Below are 23,886 nucleotides of genomic sequence, written 5' to 3'. Positions count from 1 at the left end.
GAAGGTGTTGGTGAAGTGGATGAACTGTTCGAGCTCCTCTTGGGAGCAAGAGGCGGCGCCGATACAGTCATCAATGTAACGGAGGAAGAGGTGAAGTTTGGGGCCTGTGTAGGTGTGGAAGAGGGACTGTTCCACGTAACCTACAAAGGGGCAGACATAGCTTGGGCCCATGCGGGTATCCATGGCCACCCCCTTTGTCTGTAGGAAGCGGGGGGAATCGAAAGAGAAGTTGAGGGTGAGGATGAGTTCGGCCAGGCGGATGAGGGTGTTGGTGGAGGGGGACTGGTCAGGCCTGTGGGACAGGAAGAAGTGGAGGGCCTTGAGGCCATCTGCATGAGGAACGCAGGTGTATAGGGACCAGACGTCCATGGTGAAAATGAGGTGTTGGGGATCGGGGAATTGGAAGTTCTGGAGTAGGAGAAGGGCGTGGGTGGTGTCACGGATGTAGGTGGGGATGTAGGGGGAGAAAATGAAGTCCAGATAGGTGGAGATGAGCTCAGTGGGGCACGAGCAGGTGGAGACAATGGGTTGACCAGGGCAGGCAGGTTTGTGGATTTTGGGAAGGAAATAGAAGTGGGTAGTGCGGGGTTAGGGAACAATAAGGTTGGAGGCTGTGGATGGGAGGTCATCTGAGGTGATGAGGTTGTGAACGGTTTGGGAGCTGTGGGTGGGAGGCTTGGGGACCGCTTTGCAGAACACCTCCGCTCGGTTTGCAATAAACAACTACACCTCCCAGTCGCAAACCATTTTAACTCCCCCTCCCATTCCTTAGACGACATGTCCATCATGGGCCTCCTGCAGTGCCATAATGATGCCACCCAAAGGTTGCAGGAACAGCAACTCACTATCCGCTTGGGAACCCTGCAGCCCAACGGTATCAATGTGGATTCACAAGCTTCAAAATCTCCCCTTCCCCCACTGCATCCCAAAACCAGCCCAGCTCATCCCCGCCTCCCTAACCTGTTCTTCCTCTCACCTATCCCCTCCTCCCACCCCAAGCCGCACCTCCATGTCCTACCTACTAACCTCATCCCGCCTCCTTGACCTGTCCGTCCTCCCCAGACTGACCTATCCCCTCCCTACTTCCCCACCTATGCTCTCCTCTCCACTTATCTTCTCCTCTATCCATCTTCGATCCGCCTCCCCCTCTCTCTCTGTTTATTTCAGAATCCTCTCCCCATCCCCCTCTCTGATGAAGGGTCTCGGCCTGAAACGTCAGCTTTTGTGCTCCTAAGATGCTGCTTGGCCTGCTGTGTTCATCCTGCTCCACACTTTGTTATCCACAGCTATATCATTTTTGCACACAGATGACTTGGTAATGCCAAACACCTTTCAACAAACCTCCGACTGAAACCTTTGGCTATGCACCTTTCTTCATGTGCAAGACACTTTGTGCAACTGTCACCACTGACCAACGGAGCTCTGAAAATAACTCAGTAAGTGTCCTGAATTGTCTGCAGCTCCAACGCAGACACAGCTTGTAATATCTGTTCTAGAATTCTAATGGATAGTGGAACAAAATGTTCATTTTATCAACTTCACCATGAGAGAGTTTCCCATATTAGGATGTTTCAACACTCTTTCACAACAAGTGGGTCTTCAACCTGCACCTTGTGACGTAGAGTTAGGGACGTTACCACGTGCCGCAAGAGCCTTGCGTTTCTTTAATACACATGTGGAAGCGTAAAGTCATGGCGATGTCTGATTTTTAGAATTCAATCTGATTTGATTGCTGTTGTGCCTTGGACTTCACTGGACAGGGGCTGCTAACTTGGCAGTGGAATTTTTTTTAAAAAATCAACATGCTACAGCATACTTCTGGAGCAGGTGGGACTTGAACACAGGCCTCCTGGCTCAGAGATAAGAACATTACCACTGTGTCAGAAAAGCTCTCACGAAAGCAATTGGGTTACTGTTGCAAGATTCCGTCAGAGCATGCTGGTTTTCTTTAGCTAATGGCAAAATAGCTAGCTCTAAAATACTCCAGTTGGCTGGAATGTTTCCTGTTCAATGGAATTTTGATTGTCATTTAATGTAAGCAGTCATTCACTGATCTTTAGCTCCTCGACAGTGTCAATTGTTAACTTAGAATATCAATCTATTTGAAGAAGGAGGACAACAATTATTGATTGTGAACTGCTCAGAGCTTAAAGAAAGTGATATGAGAAATGAATTTTTACATACTTCAACCCTGTGGACCTCACACTGTTCCTAATATATTTCTTCTGCAAAATACAGGACGTGTGTTTTGTACTGTATTTGCCCACCACATTCTGAAAACAATTAAATTTAGGGGGCTCTGATTAGGTAACCCAAATAAATCGCCCTTTTGTTATCCAGCTATTACATTTTTATAACTTCAAAAAATGAGATCAACCAACAACCTAACATACCCATGTTACCTTAGTAAAGCACAAGTTTAAATACAACAGCATTAAAAGCGGAACAATGATGCAATACTGTTCAAGTTAGCAAAATCAAAACTGATGGCAAGAATTTCTCAGTTGCACAGACCTACCCTATATTCTGTAAATTCTAACAAGATGTCCAGAAAATTCTGGTGCACGTTTCTGGCATATCAACAAGTAAAGACATTAGTGTTTCAGACCAAACATGCCCTTCCAGTAAATTCCAGCCAATAACGTAAAATTATTCACACTTACTCAGATTCCACTTGAGGCCAGTTGTTGTTACATTACATGCATTTCCCACTGGGACAAGGCCACACCACTTATCCTCCAATCCCGTGTCAACACGCAGTCTATGGTGACCCTGCCATAAAACAATACATGTCAGCTTTATTTTTAAATTTATATTCAATTTAGAAGGTACTCCAAAACCTTAGAGAAGGTACATCATGAAAAACCTTTCAGTAATTGCTGTACTTATATTACGAAAGATCACAGTGCATATTTGTTTTAAAGCAGACAAAAGAATCCAAAGTTTTGTTGCCATTTAATTCAGTCAGAACAATTTTTCAATAACGTCAACAATTGTCACTTGAATAATTTACCTGCAATGGTTAATTTATCAAAATTTCAAAATCTTTCAACTTTTACTGAAATTCAGAGATTTTGCATATAAGTTGGCCTTTGTCAAGATTGAAGGCGTTGGAAGCAAAAAGAAGTGGTAGGCAAAAATGAAATGAACAATACAAAGGCATTAGAGATAATGGGAATTGCAGATGCTGGAGAATCCAAGATAACAAAGTGTGGGGCTGGACGAACACAGCAGGCCAAGCAGCAATTTGTGCTCCTGAGGTGCTGCTTGGCCTGCTGTGTTCATCCAGCCCCACACTTTGTTAATACAAATACCTTAAATGGGGACAAGTACCAGAACAGCACAACAGCTGACCCAACTAATGGGTGAGGATTTGGGCATACATTTGCATGAACAAAGTGTGAAGCGTACTGCAGGAAACAAAACCAAACCAGTCTGAGGAATGGTCACCGGTCCCGAAACATTAACTCTGTTTTTTTCCTTCACAGAGGCTGCCAAACCTGCTAAGCTTTTCCAACAATATCTGTTTTGTTTCCTGACTTACAGCATCTGCAGTTCTTTTGCTTTTTTAAATTTTGTGAAGGGTACTATCCTGTTTGGTAGTCCTGGAGAATATACTGTACAGGAGGGAGTGATGGCCTAATGGAATTATAACTAGACTGTTAATCCAGAGGCCTAGGTAATAGTCTGGGTATCCGGGTTCGAATCCCGCCACAGAATTCAATAAAAATCTGGAATTAAGAGCCTAATGATGACCACAAATCTAATGTTGATTGTGAAGAAAAACCCATCCCTTTCATTAATGTCCTTTAGGAAAAGAAACTGCCATTGTTACCTGCTCTGGCCTATGTGTCTCCACAGGAATGTGGTTGACTCTTAACAGCCCTCTTGGCATTTAGGGATTTGCGATAAATGCGGTCCTAGCCAGTGACCCCCTCATCCTGTGAATGAATTAAAAACTAACTTCCCTATCAGGAGCTGGGAATAATGCTCAATGCATAAGCCTCTCCTATAATACTCTCAATCTTGATTACACTGTCATTTTTCTGAACAACATGAATAAGCGATATTTGTCTTGAAAAAATCTTCCATGCAAGGGAAAACTCCACATTTCAATTGAGAAACAAATTGCTGGCAAAAGAAACTGTAGGGATATGCACAGTCATCACCTTGCTACCAGGAGGTTTCTTGTTGGCAGATCAATTTTCACAGAATCATAGTGTACAGAAGAGTCTGTACGGCCAGAAACTCTAGACTTATTCTTGTCTCACTTTGGAGCTCTGGCCTTGAATGTTTTGACACTCCAAGTACTTTTTCAAGGTTTTGAGTTTACCCCCTCAACTACCTTTCCAGGAGTGCATTCCAAATCCCGACCACCTTCAGGGTTGTTGGCTGGGGGGTGGGGGGGGGGGGGGGGAGCTCCTCAGATCCCCTCTAAAACTCTTGCCTTTCACCTTAAAGTTATGTTCCTTGGTCTTGACCCTTCAACTAAGGAGGAACAGCTGCTTTCTATCCACTCTGCCCAAGTTCCTAGTCTTATACACCTCAATCAGGTCCCTTCTCTGCTCCAAAGGAAACAACTCCAGCTTGCCCAGCCTCCCTTTGTAACTGAAGTGGTGATTTGCAGTGAATCTCCTCTGCACCCGACCTGTGCAATCACATCCTTCCTACAGTGCAGTGATCAGAATCACACAGTATCCAGCTGAGGCCTAACCAATGTTTTGAACCTTGCTGCTCTGATGATCAATGCCTCAACCAATAAAGGCAGGGATGATTTATGCCTTCTTAGCTATAGTTTAAACCTGTTCTACCATCTTCACAGATTTGTGGATCAGCACCACATGATCCTCCTGTTTATTTGAGCCTCCTAATGTCATGTCATTCATTAGGTTCTCCCTTGTGTTGTTACTTCATTGCATTTTTCTGGGTTAAGTTCCATCTGCCACTGATCTGCCCGTCTGAACAATCTGTCTAAATGTTCTGTAACCTAAGGCCTTCTTCCTTACTGCCAACCACCTGAAAATCTTCATGTCATTTTCAAACTTACTTATCAATGTCTTCTCCCACATTGTGATACATATGAATGTTGTAGATAAAAGAATAGGGACAAGCAAGGCTAAACAATGCATTTTGGGAGGTTTAATAAAGGAAGGATATACACGATGAATGGTAGGTCCTTAGGGAAAACTGATGAACAAAGGACCTTGGTTTACAAATTCATAGATCCCTTAAGGTGTTTGTACAGGTAAATAGGGATGTGAAGGCGGCAAATGGGATGCTTGCCTTCATTTGCAAGGGCACAGAATGCAGAAGGAAGGAAGTCTTGTTACAACTTTATAGAACATTGGTGAGGCCAGAGATAGAATTCTGTGTGCAGTTCTGGTTGTCACACGACCAGAAAGAGGTGATTGGACCAGAAAGGGTGCAGAGGAGATTCACCAGGATGTTGCCTGGGATGAAAAGTCTCAGTTATAAGGAGAGACTGGATAGGCTGCATTTGTTTTCCCCTCAGAGCAGAAGATGCTGAGGGGGTCCTGACTGGGGATACAAAATTATGTCAGCCATACACAGGGTAGATCATGAGAATCTTGTCCCCATAGCAGATGTGTTTAAGAGGGCATACAGTTAACTAAGTGGTTTAAAAGAAATTTGAGAAAGAAAAACACCAAGAGGGTGGCAGAAATGTAGAACACGCTGCCTGAGAGAGAGGTAGAGGCAGGTGCTCTCACAACATTTAAGAAGCATCTGGCTGAACGCTTAAGAAGACAGGGCATACAGGCTCTTGTCCAAGTGCATGGGATTAGTGTAATTTGGAGTTTGCTGATTAGCATAAATATGGCAGGCCGAAAGGCCTGTTTCTATGTTTTATGATGCTACGAATCCAAGATGAATGACAGGAAAAAAAAACTGAAGCTGTAACAGCTGCTCCTTTTTTGAGGTATCTTTAGTGTTGGAGATGTTTTTCTATAATTCTAGGAGCAGTAATTACTATTTTATAAGCTGTTGCATTATCTTGGAACTCTGGGGGAGAAGATAAAGATCAAAATAACAGCAGTTTAAGGAGGAGGAAGACAAACAAAGGTAGTGACTAATTGGGAACTGAACCAAACACAGAAATAAACCTGCACTTTTGTCTGACCCAGCAGTGAAACAGCTGGCTGTTTGACTTCAAGTATCTCTGGACATCAGAGTCATCGATGAAAAATCAACCAACAGTGAAATTCACAGCTGACCTTGGAGGAACGTGTGTGGGAAACCTCAGAGCAGGAAAGCAGCTAAGTGGCTTTTAAATTCTAAGCTAATTTTTTCTTTGAAAATCAACAATAGTGAGGGGAGTGGATTTCTTTTTGATTATATGTTTTATTGAGATCTGTCTCTTGATTAAACTTTAAAAATATAAAGCATCAGTCCTAAGTTAGCCTGGAGCACTGTTTTGTTTTAGCAATAAGACTGCTATTTTCTGGATCTGTACATTGGTAAGCTGCAAAGATGCCTTTACTAGGCATCTTCCAGTTGGATGTGGGAAATTAGAAAGTGTTCCCATGTTCCTGTTGATTATGCCTGCAGGAAGTGCGTTTGATTGTGAATTCTATTGGATCGGCTGGAGTAGCAGTTAGAGGCATTGAGAAATTTACAGGAGCAAGGGGTGTAATGGATGGTGATTGCAGGAAGGGAGATAAACTGAAGATACCGTCAGTTAGATGGGTTACCTCCAGGAAATGGTGGAGACGTCATGCAGGAGTTTCCTGTGGCTATCGCCAACAAGTATGCTGTTTTGGAAACTGTAGGCGTTATCGACTCTCAGGGGAACGTAGCACTAACAGCCAGGTTTTTGGTACCAAGACTGGCTCTTATGAAATGAGGGGACGTCAGGTTCCAAGTGATTGATTATGATGGGGTTTGCTCTAGTCGAATGCACTGACAGACATTTCTGTGCCCATCAACAAGACATCAGAATGGTGTGCTGCCTCCCTGGTACCAAGATTAAGGGCAGGTTGCAGAACATTCTCAAAGGGGAGAGGGACCAGCAGGAGGTTGTTGTACACAATGAGCTAATGACATAGGAGGAGAAAAAGATGAGATTCTGAGGAGAGAATATGGGAAGTTAGGTAGGAATTTAAAAAGGAGGTCCTCAAGGGTAGTAATATCTAGATTACTCCCAGTACCATGAGCCAGTGAGGGTAGGAAAAGGAAGATAGAGCAGATGAATGCATGGCTGAGGGCCTGGTGCAGGGGAGCATGATTCATATTTGTGGATCATTGGATTATTTTCTGGGGTAGAAGTGACCTGTATAAGAAAGATGGATTGAACCCAAATTAGAAAGGGACTAATGCTGGTTGGGAGATTTGCTAGAGCTGCTCAGGAAGACTTAAGCTAGTAAGCATGGAGGGGTCAGGTGGAGGTGTAGGTCCCAGGGAGATAGTGAGTAAAGAGTTCAATCTGACGCTGATGCTGTTGGGCTAGAAAAGGAGCAAGACAAACAGTCAGAGCAGGCAGGAACAAAGCAAAGAACAAGGTAGGACTGATAAATAAAATTGCATTTATTTCAATGCAAGAGGCCTAACAAGTAGGGCAGATGACCTCAAGGCACGGTTGGTAACATGGGACTGAGAATATCATAGCAATTATAGAGATGTAGCTCAGAGATGAACAGGACTAGCAGCTTAATACTCCAGGGTATAGATGCTATTAGAAGGATAGCAAGGGAGGAGGAGGGGGCAAGACAGGAGGTCAAGTCACGTTTTGCATTAGGGATAAAATTACAGCTTTACTTGGAGAGGACATTCCTGGAATACGTCCTGGAAAGTTATTTCTTGTGGAACTGAGAAATAAGAAGGGGATGTCACTTTAGATAACAAGGTGCAGAGCTGGACGAACACAGCAGGCCAAGCAACATCTTAGGAGCTGGAAAGCTGACGTTTCGGGCCTAGGGTCTAGGCCCGAAACGTCAGCCTTCCTGCTCCTAAGATGCTGCTTGGCCTGCTGTATTCATCCAGCTCTGCACCTTGTTACCTTGGATTCTCCGGCATCAGCAGTTCCTATTATCTCTGGGATGATCACCTTATTGGGATTATACTGTAGAAACCCCAATAGTCAGTGGGAAATTGAGAATCAAATTTGTAAGGAAATCTCAGTTATCTGTAAGAGTAATAAGGTGGTTATGGTAGGGGGATTTTAACTTTCCAAACATAGACCGGGACTGCCATGGCGTAAAGGGCTGCATGGAGGTGAATTTGTTAAGTGTGCACGAGGACATTTTCTGATTCCGTCTGTGGGTGTACCTGCTAGGGAAGGTGCAAAGCCTGACCTACTCTTGGGAACTAAGGCAGGGCAGGTGACAGAGGTGTTAGTAGGGGAACACTTTGGGGTTAGTGAGCATAATTTTATTAGTTTCAAAATAGTGATGGAAAAGGAAAGACTGAATCTAAAAGTTAAATTTTAAATCGGAGGTAGGCCAATTTTGACAGTATTAGGCAAGAACTTTCAAAAGTTGATTGAGGAACAGATGTTTACAAGGGACGGCTGGAAAATGGGAAGCCTTCAATAATGAGAAAATGGGAGTCCAGAGACAATATGTTACTGTTAGAGTAAAGTGCAAGGCTGGTGGGTGTTGGGAATAAGAACAGAAGTTGCTGGAAAAGCTCAGCAGGTCTGGCAGCATCTGTGAAGAAAAATCAGAGTTAACATTTCGGGTCCAGTGACGCTTCCTCACAACGGTTCACTGGACTGGGCCCGAAATGTTAACTCTGGCTTTTTCTTCACAAATGCTGCCAGACCTGCTGAGCTTTTCCAGCAACTTCTCTTTTTGTTCCGGATTTACAGCATCCACAGTTCTAACTTTTAATTTATTTAGGAATGCTGGATGATGAGGGAAATTGAGATTCTGATCAAGAAAAAGAAGGAAGCATATGTCAGGTATGGGCAGCAGGAACTGAGTGAATATCTAGAAGAGTATAAAAACAGTAAGAGTATACTAAAGAGGGAAATCAGGAGGCAAAAAGGAGACATGAGATAGCTTTGGCAAATAGGATTAAAGAAAATCCAAAGGAATTCTACAAATACAGTAAGGATAAAATGGGAACTGGGGGGAAGAATCAGGCCCCTTGAAGATTAGCAAGGCTGCCTATTTGTGCGGGGCGATATTAAACTGGTATTTTGCATCAGCGGTTACTGGGGATAAGGATACGGAAGATGTAGAAAGTGGGAAAATAAATAGTGATATCTTGAAAAATATGTCTAGATTACAGAGGTGATGGTGCTGGATGATTTGAAACACAAAGGTGGATAAATCCCTGGGCCTGATCAGGTGTACCTTAGAACTCTGTGGGAAGCTCAGAAAGTGATTGATGGGCCCCTTGCTGAGATATTTCTATCATCGATAGCCACAGGTGAGGTGCTGGAAAACTAGAGGTTGGCTAACGTGGTGCCAGTATTTAAGAAAGGTGGTAAGGAAAAGCCAGGGAACTATACACCGGTGAGCTTAATATCGGTGGTTGGCAAGTTGTTGGAGGAATCCTGAGGGACAGGATTTACTTATATTTGTAAAGGCAAGGAGTGATTAGGGGTAGTCAACATGACTTTGTGAATGGGAATCTTTTCTCCTAACTTGAATGAGTTTTTTGAAGCAGTAACGAAGAGGATTGATGGGGATGTAGTGGTGGTGGACATGATCTATATGGACTCAGTAAGGCAATCGACAAGGTTCCTCATGGTAGACTGGTTAGCAAGGTTAGATCACATGGCATACTAGCTATTTGAATGTTGAACTGCCTCGAAGGTAGAAGACAGAGGATGGTGGTGGAGGGCTGCTTTTCAGCCTGGAGGCCTGTGAGCAGTGGTGTGCCACAGGATTGGTGCTGGCTCCACTGCTTTTTATCATTTATATAAATGATTTAGATGTCAATATAGGAGGTACGGTTAGTAAGTGTGCAGATGAGGTGGCAGTGCAGTGAGCAGCGAAAAAGATTACCTCAGAGTAGAACAAGATCTTGAACGGATAGATCCATGGGCCGAGGTGTGGCAGATGGAGTTTAATTTAGGTAAATGTAAGGCGCTGCATTTTGGAAAGGCAAATCAGGCCGGGGCTTACACACTTAATGGGAAGGTCCTGGGGATTGTTGCTGGACAAAGACCTTGGAGGACAGGTTCATAGTTCCTCAAAAGCAGGTAAATAGGATAGTGAAGGCGGTGTTTGGTATGCTTGCCTTTATTGGTCGGTGCGTTGATCATAGGAGTTGGGAGGTCATGTGGCAGCTGTACAGGTCATTGGTTAGGCCACTTTGGAATACTGCATACAATCTTGTCTCCCTGCTACAGGACGGATGCTAAACAGTTCAGAAAAGGTTTACAAGGATGTTGCCGAGGTTGGAGGGTTTGAACTATAGGGAGAGGCTCAATAGGCTGGAGCATCAGAGGCTGAGGGGTGACCATATAGAGGTTATAAAATCATTAGGTGTGGAGATAGGTTGAATAGACAAAGTCTTTTCCCCAGGGTTGGGGAGTTCAAAACTAGAGAGGGCATAGGTTTAAGGTGAGGGGGAAAAGATATAAAAGAGACCTAAGAGGGAGCTTCTTCACACAGAGGGTGGTACATGTATGGAATGAGCTGTCAGAGGAAGTCGTACAGGCTGGTACAATTACAACATTTAAAAGGCATCTAGATGGGTATTTGAATAAGAAGGGTTTAGAGGGATATGGGGCAAATGGGACTGGATTAATTTAGGATATCTGGTCAGCATGGACGAGTTGGGCCAAAGGGTATGTTTCTGTGCTGTATATCTCTATGACCCGATGACTAATCCCTGTGGCACCCCACTGGGCAGCAGTCTCCAGTCACAGAAGCAGCCTTTCACAGCCACCCTTTGAATCCTGCACGAAGCCAATTTTGGATCGAACTTGCCACATTAACCTGAATCCCATGTGTTTTTACCTTCTTTGTCAGTCTTGCCCTTGTCATAAGCCTTACTGAAATCCGTAAACAGTATCAACTGCACTACCCTCACTTACATTCTTAGGATTCATTAGGCATGAGTCCCTGACAAAGCCATGCTGACTATCCGTGATCAAAGCTTATCTCTCCAAGTGGAGATTAAATCTCTCCTGCAGACTTTTCTCCAATAGTTTCTCTATCGCTAATGGGAGACTCTGTAACGTCCTAGTCTATAATCCTTCTTGAAAAGTGGAACCACTTTGGCTGTACTTCACCTCCCCAGCTGCCAGAGAGGAATTAAAGATTTGGGTCGGAACTCTGTGATTTTTGACCTTGTCACCCACTGCAGTCTAGGATTCAACTCAACTGGACCTGGGGATTTGTCCGCTTTTAAAACTTATCAAAACCTCCAAAGCCTCCTCACTCCCTATTACCAAGCTGCTCAATATGCTCAGTCACTCTTCCCAAATTTTGTACATAAATCCTCCTTCTCCTGAATAGAGACAGATGTGAAGGGCTCATTTAACACTCAACTAATATGCTTTGGCTCCATGCACAGATTTCTCCCTTCATCCCTAAAGGATCCTACTCTTTCCCTGGTTGTTCTTACTTTGTTGTTCTCTTCCCGCATAGATTCTCTTTAATCTTGCCGGCTGGTTTTTCTTCATTTCTCCTTTTTGCTTTCTCAACTGCTTTCTTAAGTTGCCCCTGCACCCTTTATACACATCCAGGGTGCATTGTTTTACGCCATTTGAACCTATGTCCACGTCTCAACTATCCTCCTTTTCCAGTCTGAATATTCCTTGACATTCAGGATTTTCTGGGCTTGTTCCTCCTACATTTCACTCCAATGAGAACACTGTTGGGCCTGTACTCTCCCCAGTACCTTTTTGAATGCCTTCCAAAGTTCTGCTGTTGATTTAACCTCAACTAGTTATTGCCAGTCTATATTCAGGAGAGTCGAGTTGAATTTAGTGACATTCTTTCATTGTTTCTCTCTCCCTCTTTGATTCATAAGTCATCTGTGGTCCTGAAACATTAACTCTATTTTTCTCTTCCAGATGTTGGCATACCTGCTGAGTTTCCCAAGCACTTTATGTTTTTTTATTCCAATTTAGTGGCTTGTTTTCGTACACTTACACACTGCAGGTCATTTTGCCAATAATTGAAGAGTGGTTCACAGTGGAAATTTCATCTTTACATAAAATATGTTCATGTACAGGAAAAGTCAGAATATTCAAAGAGCATCTGACATCCTGTCGGTTTCAAAAAGGATCAAGTTCAACTGATGTGCAATTTCATTGATTAGAAAAAAACTCAATTGCCCACTGAAGGTAGTTACTGTCAAATCTCCAAGTTTTTCAGCTGCTACTGTGTTAAACTTGTAATTTTGCAGTTAATCTGTGGGATCCTGACAGTGAAAATTCTACTTTGATGGCTCTTTTCCCTGGTGGGTGGCGGTCAAATACTGTTTCTGTGAACACATTTTGCTTCTGCACTGTTTTAGTTCTATTGCAGTTTTCCCTTTGTACATTTGCAAAATAGAATCTTGCAGATGGCTATTTTGTCTGCCTGACTGATTTGTGTTAATTATAGCTATTACCATCCACTCTGCTCACCTTGTGTAATTTTCCCCTCAATTTTATGGGAAATCGTGCACATTAATATGACCTGATTAAAGCAGGTTTTCTGTATGTGAAAAACACAGGCACGCAGCAGCACCAAAATAAGTAGTGAAGTAAATACTGTTCTATTTCTTTTAAATGGGAAACAGAAGGAAGAATAGAAAATCCAATTACTTGTTTTCGTGAATAATAATACATGTCTGAATTTATTGATCTTTCCACAAATCTTAATTCCTTCTACTTTTCTAATGTTGGCCAATGTCATGTTTTGTTTCTATTGAATCAGAAATCTTGCCTGATGGGGACAAAAGATTGGAAACGAAAATTGAGGCCCTTGCAATTCAAGGCAGCCGTGTTGCATCTATATAAATTGAGCTGCGAATTCGGAGGTAGCAAGGTTAGGGGCTTATTCATGGATAGACAAGCAGCAACAAGACATGTTCACAAAATGTGGTGCTCAGGCCTCATTATTTCAACACATAATGACTTGGTTTTGAAAAATATAATGAATTTTGCAGATGACACAAAGCTGGCAAATGTAGTGAACTGTGAAGAGAAAGAGAGAGAGTAGAAATTGCAAAAGGACATAGATAGATTAAATGTCACACTTTCGAAAGGATGTCAAGGCCTTGGAGAGGGTACAGAGACAATTTTCTAGAATGGTGCCAGAGATGAGGGACTATAGCTATTTCAAGAAACTGTTCCACTCATAGCACAGAATATTGAGGGATTTAATAAAGGTGTTCGAATCATGAAAGGTTTTGATCCAAACAGGGTGTGAATAAACAGTTTCCATTGGCAGATAGATCAATACTTGTCACATCTTTTGACTTTCACAAAGGTTTATCAGAGGTTTCCTTAAATTCTTTCTGTTCGCAATATTTGTTTTCTCATATTTGACTTTGCTTTTGAACACTGCATCTTATCTGATAAATTATATAATTAAAACTTTTAAAACTAAGTTTCTGCATGCTATACAATTTGTGCCCTGCGCAATAAATCTTTAAAATTCTAATTTTAGGTTTAGCCTTTCTACTTCCTGGACTCTCTAAACAATGCAGATTACTTATATTACCAACTCTATCTCTCCCTTACTCAATCCATTTTTGCTGTCTTTCCTGAAGACAATATTTGTTGCTAAATTGACTTACTTCAATTGCATCATTTTTTAAAAAGTCAGCCTTTAAGTCACAACGTTGAATGACAGCAGAGTGTTGATTTGGTTTGACGGCAAGTGAAGTGAGATTGACAAAACTGTTGTCATGGAGAATGCACTAGTTAATGGCAACTGACAGTTAATAGCCAAGCTTTATTCAAGTTTTATCCTGGCAGGCTAACACTTATTGGTCAAGGCACTATCCTGAGAAATGAACCGGAGAATAGCGATCACCTGTTTTGTTGAACTGAAACTGGCAGTGTGTGTTAATGATTTTTCTGTCTGCAAGTATATACATCGATTGACAATCCCAAATTGCTTGTCAGTGTAATCGTTTGCACATTCAGAATTATTTGGCAAATATTGTCCAAACATGGAGTCACCCCTAATGTTGATTACTGTGGTACGAATCTTGCAAATGGCCGCTGGCTGGGTATGGCCAGTACCTTGCTTGTAGTGAACAGCAGAAGGGATATGCTGCTTGATACGAACTACCAGTCTTCAGAATATATGGCCTATTTCCCAAGCATCAGACCAACACGAATATATATCATATTATTCATTTGTGTTATTAGCAGAATAGTTTTGTTTAAGCTTGACAACAGCATCCTGTCAGTTGCAAACATCACTCATGTTGCTATTACATTGTGGTAGTGTGAAACAGCTACTACTATGCAATCACAACAGTGTGACATAGTTTCATGTGTTACCATTTTGGGATATCCAATGCAGGATAATCTGGGGTAGACTGCGCACATTTCAGGACCGAACGTGATTGTAGTAGGCCAGCTCATGAGTTTGCACTGTGCAGGCTTGATAAGCCTGAAATAGGGCTTATCAAAGCCATTTTCAGAACAATGGTTACCCTGATCAGATCAATTCTTGCTGTATATCACAGAAACTTAGACAATGACTAATCCCTAGAGAGAATCTAGACATTACCCCCTTGATATTCAACAGTTTACCATCGCTGAATCCTCCACTATCAACGCCCTGGGGATTACCAATCGCAAGAAACTGAATTAAACTGAATATTCTGGTTACATCAGCAGATCAGAGACTAGGCATTCCGCAGCTACTTTCTCGCCTTCTGTCTTCTTAATGCCTATGCGCCATCTACTAAGTGTGAGAGTGATGGAATACTCTCCACATACTTGGATTGGTGCAATTCCAACAAAACTCGTAAACCTCCACACCATCTACGACAAAACAGTTTGCTTGATTGGCACCCCATACATCACTTTTGATATCCACTTCTTTCATGGACAGTGACATTAGCTTGTCGGACCATAAGATATATTGGAGTGAGTCACAAAGACTCTTTTGCAGCACCACCTAGACTGGCAACCTAAAAAGGACACAGGCAGTAAGTGTATGGGAACACCAAAACCTGGATGCTGCTCCCCGAGTAACACATGCAGGAACGGCACTTAAAGGGCATGATTTTAATCGGGGGCACCAGATGTATCCTGGGACATAGAGGGAGCAAAATGAGATGGATAGGGGAGATTGTGATCAGGGCAGCAACTGGGGAAACACAATGGGGTGATTAGATGTCCCGGGGGAGGAGAAAGAGGATTGGCATTGAACTGGTGAGGCAGCAGCGTGAGGATAAGGCTGGACAGGGGGATTTGAGTCAGATGAAGAGCAGGAATAGCAAGGAAGATGATGAAGTGGCTGATAGTCATGGTGGGGGAGGCTGAAGGAGGACAGTGCAGATGCCGGAGGAAAGAAGTCCATCTACAGTCATGGGAAGTAGATGCAGTTGAGTTGAGGGTACGGTTGGTTCAGAGAGTTAACAGCTTAAAGAAAGTGTTTACTATCACCATTGTTCTCCAAAAGCAGTCTTCAAAATATTTTATGCTGTTGTAAACTTTTGCTCCAGTGCTCAATTAGAGCCTTTGCACTGAAGGATGCATTCACTGTAGAACAGAGGCAAACAGGGTCTTAAATCTCAAAGCAGACACCTCACAACCATGTCTTGTTTTTCATTAAACTTTAATGCTGATGATACTGATGTGGAAGCAGGGGAGGGGGAAACGGAGTGGGGGGCAGGAAGAGGCTACTGTGCATTCTGCTGTGCAGGAGCATTCACAGGCCAGTGCGTAAATACATCTAAGCACATGGGCATTAAACCACCACACAGGTTTTACATTCCAAGGCTACAGGGCTGTGTCCCGTGAGACAATGCATGCAAGGATCATAATGTGCTAACTGCCACATGCACAGAGAACAATATGAAGATAAAACCTCACAAATATTTCCTATGTACAGAACAAGGTAGTCATATGTCACAGAGGATGCAGATCACCTGGACAACAACTTTTCACTCAAAACATGAGCAGCCTGATAAAGACCCAAAGGTTATAGTGACTACAACAATATCTCAAATGGAAAGCATACATCTCCTTCCTGATATTTCTTCACAGTTCATACTGTGATGCCTCAGCTTTCATCTGCCTAACCCAGCAGCTGTCTTAGCATTTCTAAGGCAAAGAATAAGGAGAAGAGGAAAAGAAGAGTGACAACTTCAGAATCAGAGACAGACTCAGGGACTGCAGTTATGGGTGAGCATGCAGATCACAAATAATGGAACTAGGGTCTTCAGTGCCAGTGAGCAGTATACCAAGAAAGGGTGCACAGCAAGTGTTCTAGCTACCTTCCATATGTGTGAAAGAGAAAGGAGCCGTTTCCCACATTTGCTACTTACTTAGGCAGATGTAAAGCTGCTTGGCTTGGGAGCAAGCACAGTACCAGTGATGCTGAAGATCACGGCTGCATTGAACATCCATGCCACTGGATCCTTTCATACCTCAATTGGGGACAAATGCAGTTTCTCCCAATCAGCAATCAACGCATGCATTTGGGAGTTCTCTGATGCCAATTACAGGAAAGCAGTACAGTTGTCCAGTTCACCGAGGACCCAGAGAGCCAAGCTGCCGGAGCCATGGGATTTGCAGTGATTACTGGGATCCCTTTTAACGTAAGCACCCATCAATTGCACTCATGGAGTAATAACAGTTATCCGGCATTATCCAGAAGATTCCTGAACAGGAGCTGATTTTATTCCCTTACTGTTCAGCGTGCCCCTGTCCAATGCTATATTTAGATAGGGAAGCAATGAGGAGAATTTACCCACATCACATGCTCACCCATGTGCAGTAGTCCAGGTGCTGTGCAAATATTTTGTTTCACCACAGGTGAGAAATTTTTTTCCCTTGCAGTTTATTTGCCCTTCAGAAAAGCAAAATAGTTATTTTTAAACACAAAGATAATTCTACAAGATATCAAAACTGTATAAAAGCAGATCTATTCAGAAGAATGTTATTTAGTAACACGAGTGAATAACTGAAAAAACTATACCTACATGATTATTAACACAATTCTTGCTAATGACACAAACTGTACAAAATCAAAATTCTGCTGCTTCCTCTCTTTACAGCACCAACCTACTTGAACTTATTAAAAATGTATAATGAAATACTATCCAGCCTTGCCATTCAATCCAATTGCCTATAATCATACTGACTGCAAGCATTTCCACATTTTAAAAGACTGAGCATGTATACACACAATTTATCAGAACACTGCAAAAAGCATATTGCACTCTGAAGTGAAATGTCCTTTGCTTAACTCTTTGTTGGTCTTGTTCTTTTGTTTAGAATACATAATTTCACTAAATTATGTATATTTCAAACCCTGAATATTGACATTGCTTATAACAAAGCTATGTACTCAGATCTGACAGGAAGGCGTATAGGCTGAGTGGGAAAATAGTGGGAAACTCAAGCTTGCGTGGAAATAATGCAAAGTAGGATGCCCATGCATCATAGAATCACCCATGCTGAGACTATCACAGAGGGAACTAATTTGGGAAATGCATGAGAAAGCCAAGGCCAAAAAACACTCTCAAAATTAGTGTGATTGAAAGTCAAGTGGAGAGCAGAGAGAGAGAGAGAGACGACCTTAAAAACAATAAACAAATAACATATAATACAGAAGGAAACAATAAGGACTTTTATTGTTAAAAGTAAGGGAGCATTAAACAATATCCTGCCAGTGATGAGGGAATTTTGTGATGAATACAGATATGAAATATTTCACATTAGTATTTCAAAATAATATTGTTTTTGAGAATACATGTTCACTCGAAATTATGTGGAAAAATTAAGATAACTCTAGAAAAAAAAACATGGTTCTGAAAGGAAATAGCAGAAATTAAAATAGGTAAGTTCCGGGATCCTGATAGAATGCAGTTTCGGTTGTTACTACAATACAATATGGAGGTGATAATCAGATTGTTATTCCTTGATATGCCAACTAGTTAAAGCATATTTCAAGAAGGAGGAGAAGGATAAACCCAATTATTAAAGACTCATTAGTGTAGGCTCATATTCTTGCTGCTATGAAGAGTCTCAGAGCTGGCATCATTTAAATCCCATTTTTTCTATTCCCATTGTCTGGAACCAGGAGTGCACAGTGCAGGCCTACTTCAGTAAATTGTTACAGTCAGTCAGGGTTTTTATTTGGAGACCTGACATACTGCTGTGGGTGTTTTGGGGGACGGACCAGAGTGATCTGTGTGTTCTTAGCAGGACCAGGTGCTTTTAGGGAAGAAGGGTAGTTACCCTTTGGGATTGTGAAAAGCATTGGAAAATCAGTTGTCAAACAACTTAGGATAAAATATTTATTTTCATGATATTGGAATTGAACCAATGTGCTGAATTTTTACAAGGTCTATCAGTTTTTTTAAAACATGATGATGCCATTAACAGATAAATAATACTATTTTATGTCAATGTATCTCCTGAGTTGGAAGCTGGCGTGAAGACTGGAGGGATGTATCTGCTTTAATTTTATTTTTGAATTAAACTGCAGTATAGTGCTGCTGTGCTCAGCCACAGCTGCAGCTGAAAGAGCTGCAGATGCTGTAAATCAAAAACAAAAACAGAAGTTACTGGAAAAGCTCAGCAGGTCTGGCAGCATTTGTGAAGAAAAGTCAGAGTTGGTTTTGGGTCCAGTGACCCTTCCCCTCTGAGATGCTGCCTGAGCTGCTGAGCTTTTCCAGCAACATCTCATGTTTGTTTCACATCTGCAGCCACGCGTTTCATCCTGGAGTTCCCTCGCTGCCGCACAAAAAATACGGGAACAAAAATCGGCACATTTCAGAAAAATAATTTCTGTTTTGATTTAGTAATTGATTCCATTGGTAAATGAATGCAGTAGACGTAAGTCCATATTGAGCAATCTGCTTGTTATAACTGAGCTGACCAGCCGTCAATAGGACTTGGAGGTAATAAAAACACTGAGAATCACTTGCAAGAAAGAAATGATATCTGCTCGTAAATCGGCAAGTATTTCTTTAAAAATGTAAACTATTAAGAGCAAACAACAATTATGTGAGCAAGCTGTGCTAATAAAGTGAAGAGGTGGGGGGAAAAAATCTGGTACTGCGAGGGAGCAATTTGCATGTTTCCTTCAAATTGTAAGTATAATGAGATTCTCCCACGTGTGGCATGCCAAGAACTTTAGAAGAAAAAAAAACACATTACTAAACGTTATAAAATCAGCACTCCAAACCGATCACCTAAAGCAACAGGCAAACGTGTAGATGATTCACTGAGAACTACAGAACATACCAGCTCTTCAGCCATTAATGATTTTTTCACTGCAAAAATATAATCACTTCATTAAAAAAAAAACTTCACGTGCATACACGGTGTGTAAAGCAGTTCGGTTACATATAGTCTTTGCATATGGAGTACAAATGAACATTGGATTTTGATTTCCTCTGAAGTTGCAACAAACTCAAGGCATTTCTTACTCATGTAAGGTCTTATTTACACATAACTGAGGCACCAAGAGGTCCAATAACTGAATGGTCGCTCATTGTACTTTAGCAGAAATACCTCAGACAGTGGTCTTTTTCACTGTGCTAGGGCAGCGATGCCCCAAGCTTTACTGCGTCCGTCAGCATATAATCCTGGACCCAGGAATGTGCCAGTTTGCAACACTCGATTAAGGTCAACCTTTACTACTGGAAGACCAAGAAATTTTGGGCAGACCAAAGAGCATCTTTCACCAAGTTGATGGTCCTCCAGGCACATTGATGTTTATCTAAGTACGTCCCCTGGGGAACAGATCATAGAACACAAAGTCCTGCATCACAGAGTTGCTCAGGACAAACTTCAAGCTCTTATGCTCCAGTAAAAAAAAAGTCCCAGCCTATCCAGCCTTTCTTCATAACTCAAACCTTCCATACCCAGCAACATCCTGGTAAATCTCTTCTGAACCCTCTCCAGTTTAATAATATCCTTCCTATAACTGGGCAACCAGAACTAGACACAGTATTCCAAAAGAGGCCGCACCAATGTCCTGTGCAGCCTCAACATGACTTCCCAACTCCTATACTCAAAAGACTGAACAAAGAACTTGTTATTTACGCCCTTTATCTGATTCTGATTGGCAACATACTCGCAAAACTTAAAATGCCAGACATTATGAAACTGTTAACAGAAAATTAAATATTACAGGAGAACTGGCTGTAAACCTGAAAGCAATGAACTCTCTATAATTGAAGCCTGATAGTAAAATGTGCTGACATTGAGCAACGCATCAGGTTGGAAATCCAAAATCAGGGAAAATCCAAAACTCGTCACAGTCTCAATCCCGAGGATACTGGATTGTGAACATCTACTCGCAAAGCTTCTCTTTCAAAGCATCTACACTACTCATCACAGCTATTCTTTGTTGTAGGGAGTTCCCCATTCAAACCACTCTCTTGAAACAGAAGTTTCTACTTAATTCCTCACTGAACTTTCGACTGACTGTGTAACGCTTAGGCTTTGGTGTGCTCACAAATGGAATCATCTCTTGTCTATTAAAATCCAATTCTTTTGGCTAACTGTTTTCACTACATGGTTCAGTATTTTACTTTGTTTTACAATGCTCCAGCAAAGCTCCCTGAAATAGTTGCTTCAGTTAATGGAGCTGTGCAGTATGCTGTTATTATATCAGGACACTGCACAGCCTTCTTGCTTCTCAACTGCACCAATCTATTCAATTGTTTCTGATAATGTATAACTTCACAGTTTCAGTATCATTTGATTATTGCACTAGATCATTCTTACACTGTGATCCCTGGCTATTAATTCAGAAGTTTAAAAAAAATTGAGGACATTTTTTTTCTAAATGGTTTTGTCTCAGAAATATGGAGCATTAGGGAAAAAAGAAATGACATTTAAAAGAGGATTACTATTCATGAGGGTTTGTTTTACTTCTATCAACAGAAAGTCCTGGAAAAATTATTGATAATAAAGCCTAACCTGATCCAATAAATGGATACATGAATGAATATTTGTTTTAAACCAAAAGTATATCCTGGGGTTTCCAACTAACTGTGTAAAATATTTAAAAGATTAGTCCATTTAATGATTGGAAGAACAGCTCATTAAAGATCCTATCATTGATGAAAATGAACATGGCCTGTGGTAAAAAATCGTATAGATAAAAGATTATGGGTTTTTCCTAAAGAATATAAACATAAAAGAATAGAAAAGGCACCAAACTGTCACAATGAACAAGATATTTGTCAAAATATCAGGAAATGTATGTATTATTTGATTATTTTCTCTTCAGCTTAATTACTATCAGCAGTGTAATAGAATTTGAGAAACCATGAAAATTATGAAAATTGAAAAAAAAACCCATTTTTTCTGCCGTCATTGCACATTCAAGACTGGTTTGACTGTCAACAAAATAAATACATGGGGAAGAAAGGAGTAGTGACAAGGTCAGGTGAAGAGAGTTGGAAAATGGCTTTCCTAGTTTCGTACATGCAAGCATAGACCAAATGAATCAAATTAACTGTTTTGATGATGTATATTTTATGTAATTCCATGGAACGCATTCGCTACAGCAACCTGGTTTGTGGGTGGAGGTGGTCAGGAGGAGGATCTCATATCACCGCAGGAGTTGAAAGGATTAAACAGACCCTTTTGAGTCATCTTGGTAGACACACAATGTAATGTCTGAGGCATTTGCCTCTGAAGCATATTTTCAAATTGATTTCATTTGAAATAAATTCTACCTATAATTCAACAAAGCAAGACTTAAGCTTACGGACTTTGTTTAAAAAAAAAAGCCCACAAAAGCATATTTTAGATACATGGAAGGAAACAATCTTGGCAACATCATCACACATTAAGAAACAATTTCTGAAACCATGTGTTGCGTCTCATAATTTAGACAAGCAGTGGAAAACATTTAAAGAATTAACTCATAATTTGTAATTAATATTACAGAGTACAAACGCCATGGGAAAAAGTGGTCTAAATGTGGCCAACAAGAGGGTTTAATGCTAGTATTAAATTAAAGGCTTAAAATGTTGCCTTGTAGAGTGATAAGCTTGAGGTTTGGGAGATTTTAGAATTCACTGAAGGGTGACCAATAAAATGATAGAAAAAGAAAATAAAATGACAGTAATCTAGAACAAACTTAAAACAAAATTTCTGACTTCTATTAGTTTGTAAAATGGAACAAACTTAGCAAAAGTAAACATGAGGGCCTCAGTGATCAAGAAAGAAAAAAATATATTGTGCAATAATAATGGAAGCATGATATAAAGAAATACGTATCTTCACAATAAAACACATTCAAGAATAATGGGGAACAAATAAATATGTTACCATTTTATGAAGTTGCAAATAGCAGAGTAGCTGAAGGGTAACCTGTGAACGTATGTATTTGTTTTTTCAAAAAGCTTTTAATGTTCCATGCAAAGATTATTATATAAAACTTGGGCTCATGGGACTGAGGGAATATAATAATAACTAAAGATGGGCTTTGGAGCAGAATCCCTTCTGCACAGAAATAAGTAGATAATTTTCAGGGTGGCACACTGTTATTTATGGGGCTTTCAACTGAATCAGTGCTTGGGCTTCAGCTATTTCAAATCCATATCAATCCCTGGGACAAGGAGACAATCGCATCCATGTTTGCTAATAACAGTTACAAAAGAAACTAAAGGCACAAAGAAGTTGCAAAGAGACATGGACATGTTATGAACATGGTAACAATGTGGCAAATGGAAAATATGCAGACAATTCTGAAGTTATCCACTTTGGAAGGGAAATTAGGAAAGCAGAATATTTTTAAATGACGAGAAACACATGTTTGCATTCAGAGAGAATTCATGCATCACTGGGAATAGTCAGGCATGGGCATCATGCAATTTGGAATGCAAGCAGCATGTTAGCCTTTATTTAAAAAGGGACTGAGTGCAACAATTCTTGTATTCAAGAATTCTTCTTGAAATTATATATGGTCTACGTGAAACCGCATTTAGAGACCAAAATAAAATTCAGCGTCAATACAGTGTGGAGCTGGAGAGACGCGCAGCATCAGAGGAACAGGAGAGTCGACACAGTTCTTGCTATCTCCAAATATAAAAGTCAGTTCCGTTTTTCCTGAAGGGACTTTCAACAAGGTTCACTGGAACATTTTCTTGGAGTAAGATGCTTTCCAAAACGAAGAAAGAAAGATTGAGCACACTAGGCTGTATTCCCCAGAGGTCTGCAGAATGAGAGGTGAATTCACTGAAATAGATAACATTTTTATAGATTTGAGAGTAGCTGATGGAGTACAGAAAATGGGATCACAGCTCAAAATGAGGTATTGGCCATTTAGGATGAGGATAAAGAATCATTTCTTCTTTAAAAGGTTGTTAATCTTTAGAAATCTCTACCCCGGTGGTTTGATCATTGAGTATATGGAAGAGAAAATAACGTGAGATTGTTGTTGCTAAGTGAATCAAAGGGTTGGGAGATACTGTGGGCAAGTACAGTTGAGCTGGAAGGTCTTAGTGAATGGCAGAGCAGGCTGAAGAGTGGTATGGCGTACACCTGCATTTATTTCTTATGTTGTGATATGATGCACAAAAAAAATGTCCGTGTCCATGACCTACTTTCAGTTCCAAAGGAAAGAGGCCTATTATCAAAATGTAAAAGCTATTATCTTAAGAGTAAAGTTGAGAGCTAGGCTGACCAATGCTCTTCACCTTGAATCTCTTATGTTCTTATTTTGACAATTTCTTTATAAGCCAATTATAGTCATGACTCCAGATGGAATACTAGTGCCTGTAGCAGCCTTTGATAAGGTTATGTGATAGACTCAC

General features: G+C 41.1%; 1 protein-coding gene across 9 annotated transcripts in view; it reads right to left on the bottom strand.

Moving 5' to 3' along the window:
- tpk1 (thiamin pyrophosphokinase 1) overlaps positions 1-23,886 on the bottom strand; it is a 330,085-nt gene that overhangs the window by 125,607 nt on the left and 180,592 nt on the right. For all 9 annotated transcript variants that reach the window (XM_048554379.2, XM_048554344.2, XM_048554361.2 and 6 more), the window contains one exon: positions 2,664-2,772. In XM_048554379.2, the coding sequence (XP_048410336.1) occupies positions 2,664-2,772 (109 nt within the window). The remainder of the gene's footprint in view (positions 1-2,663; positions 2,773-23,886) is intronic.

Source organism: Stegostoma tigrinum, chromosome 2, assembly GCF_030684315.1.
Source record: "Stegostoma tigrinum isolate sSteTig4 chromosome 2, sSteTig4.hap1, whole genome shotgun sequence".
Taxonomy (NCBI): domain Eukaryota; kingdom Metazoa; phylum Chordata; class Chondrichthyes; order Orectolobiformes; family Stegostomatidae; genus Stegostoma; species Stegostoma tigrinum.
The sequence above is the reverse complement of the archived record's forward strand: the minus strand, read 5'-3'. Positions and strand labels throughout refer to the sequence as shown.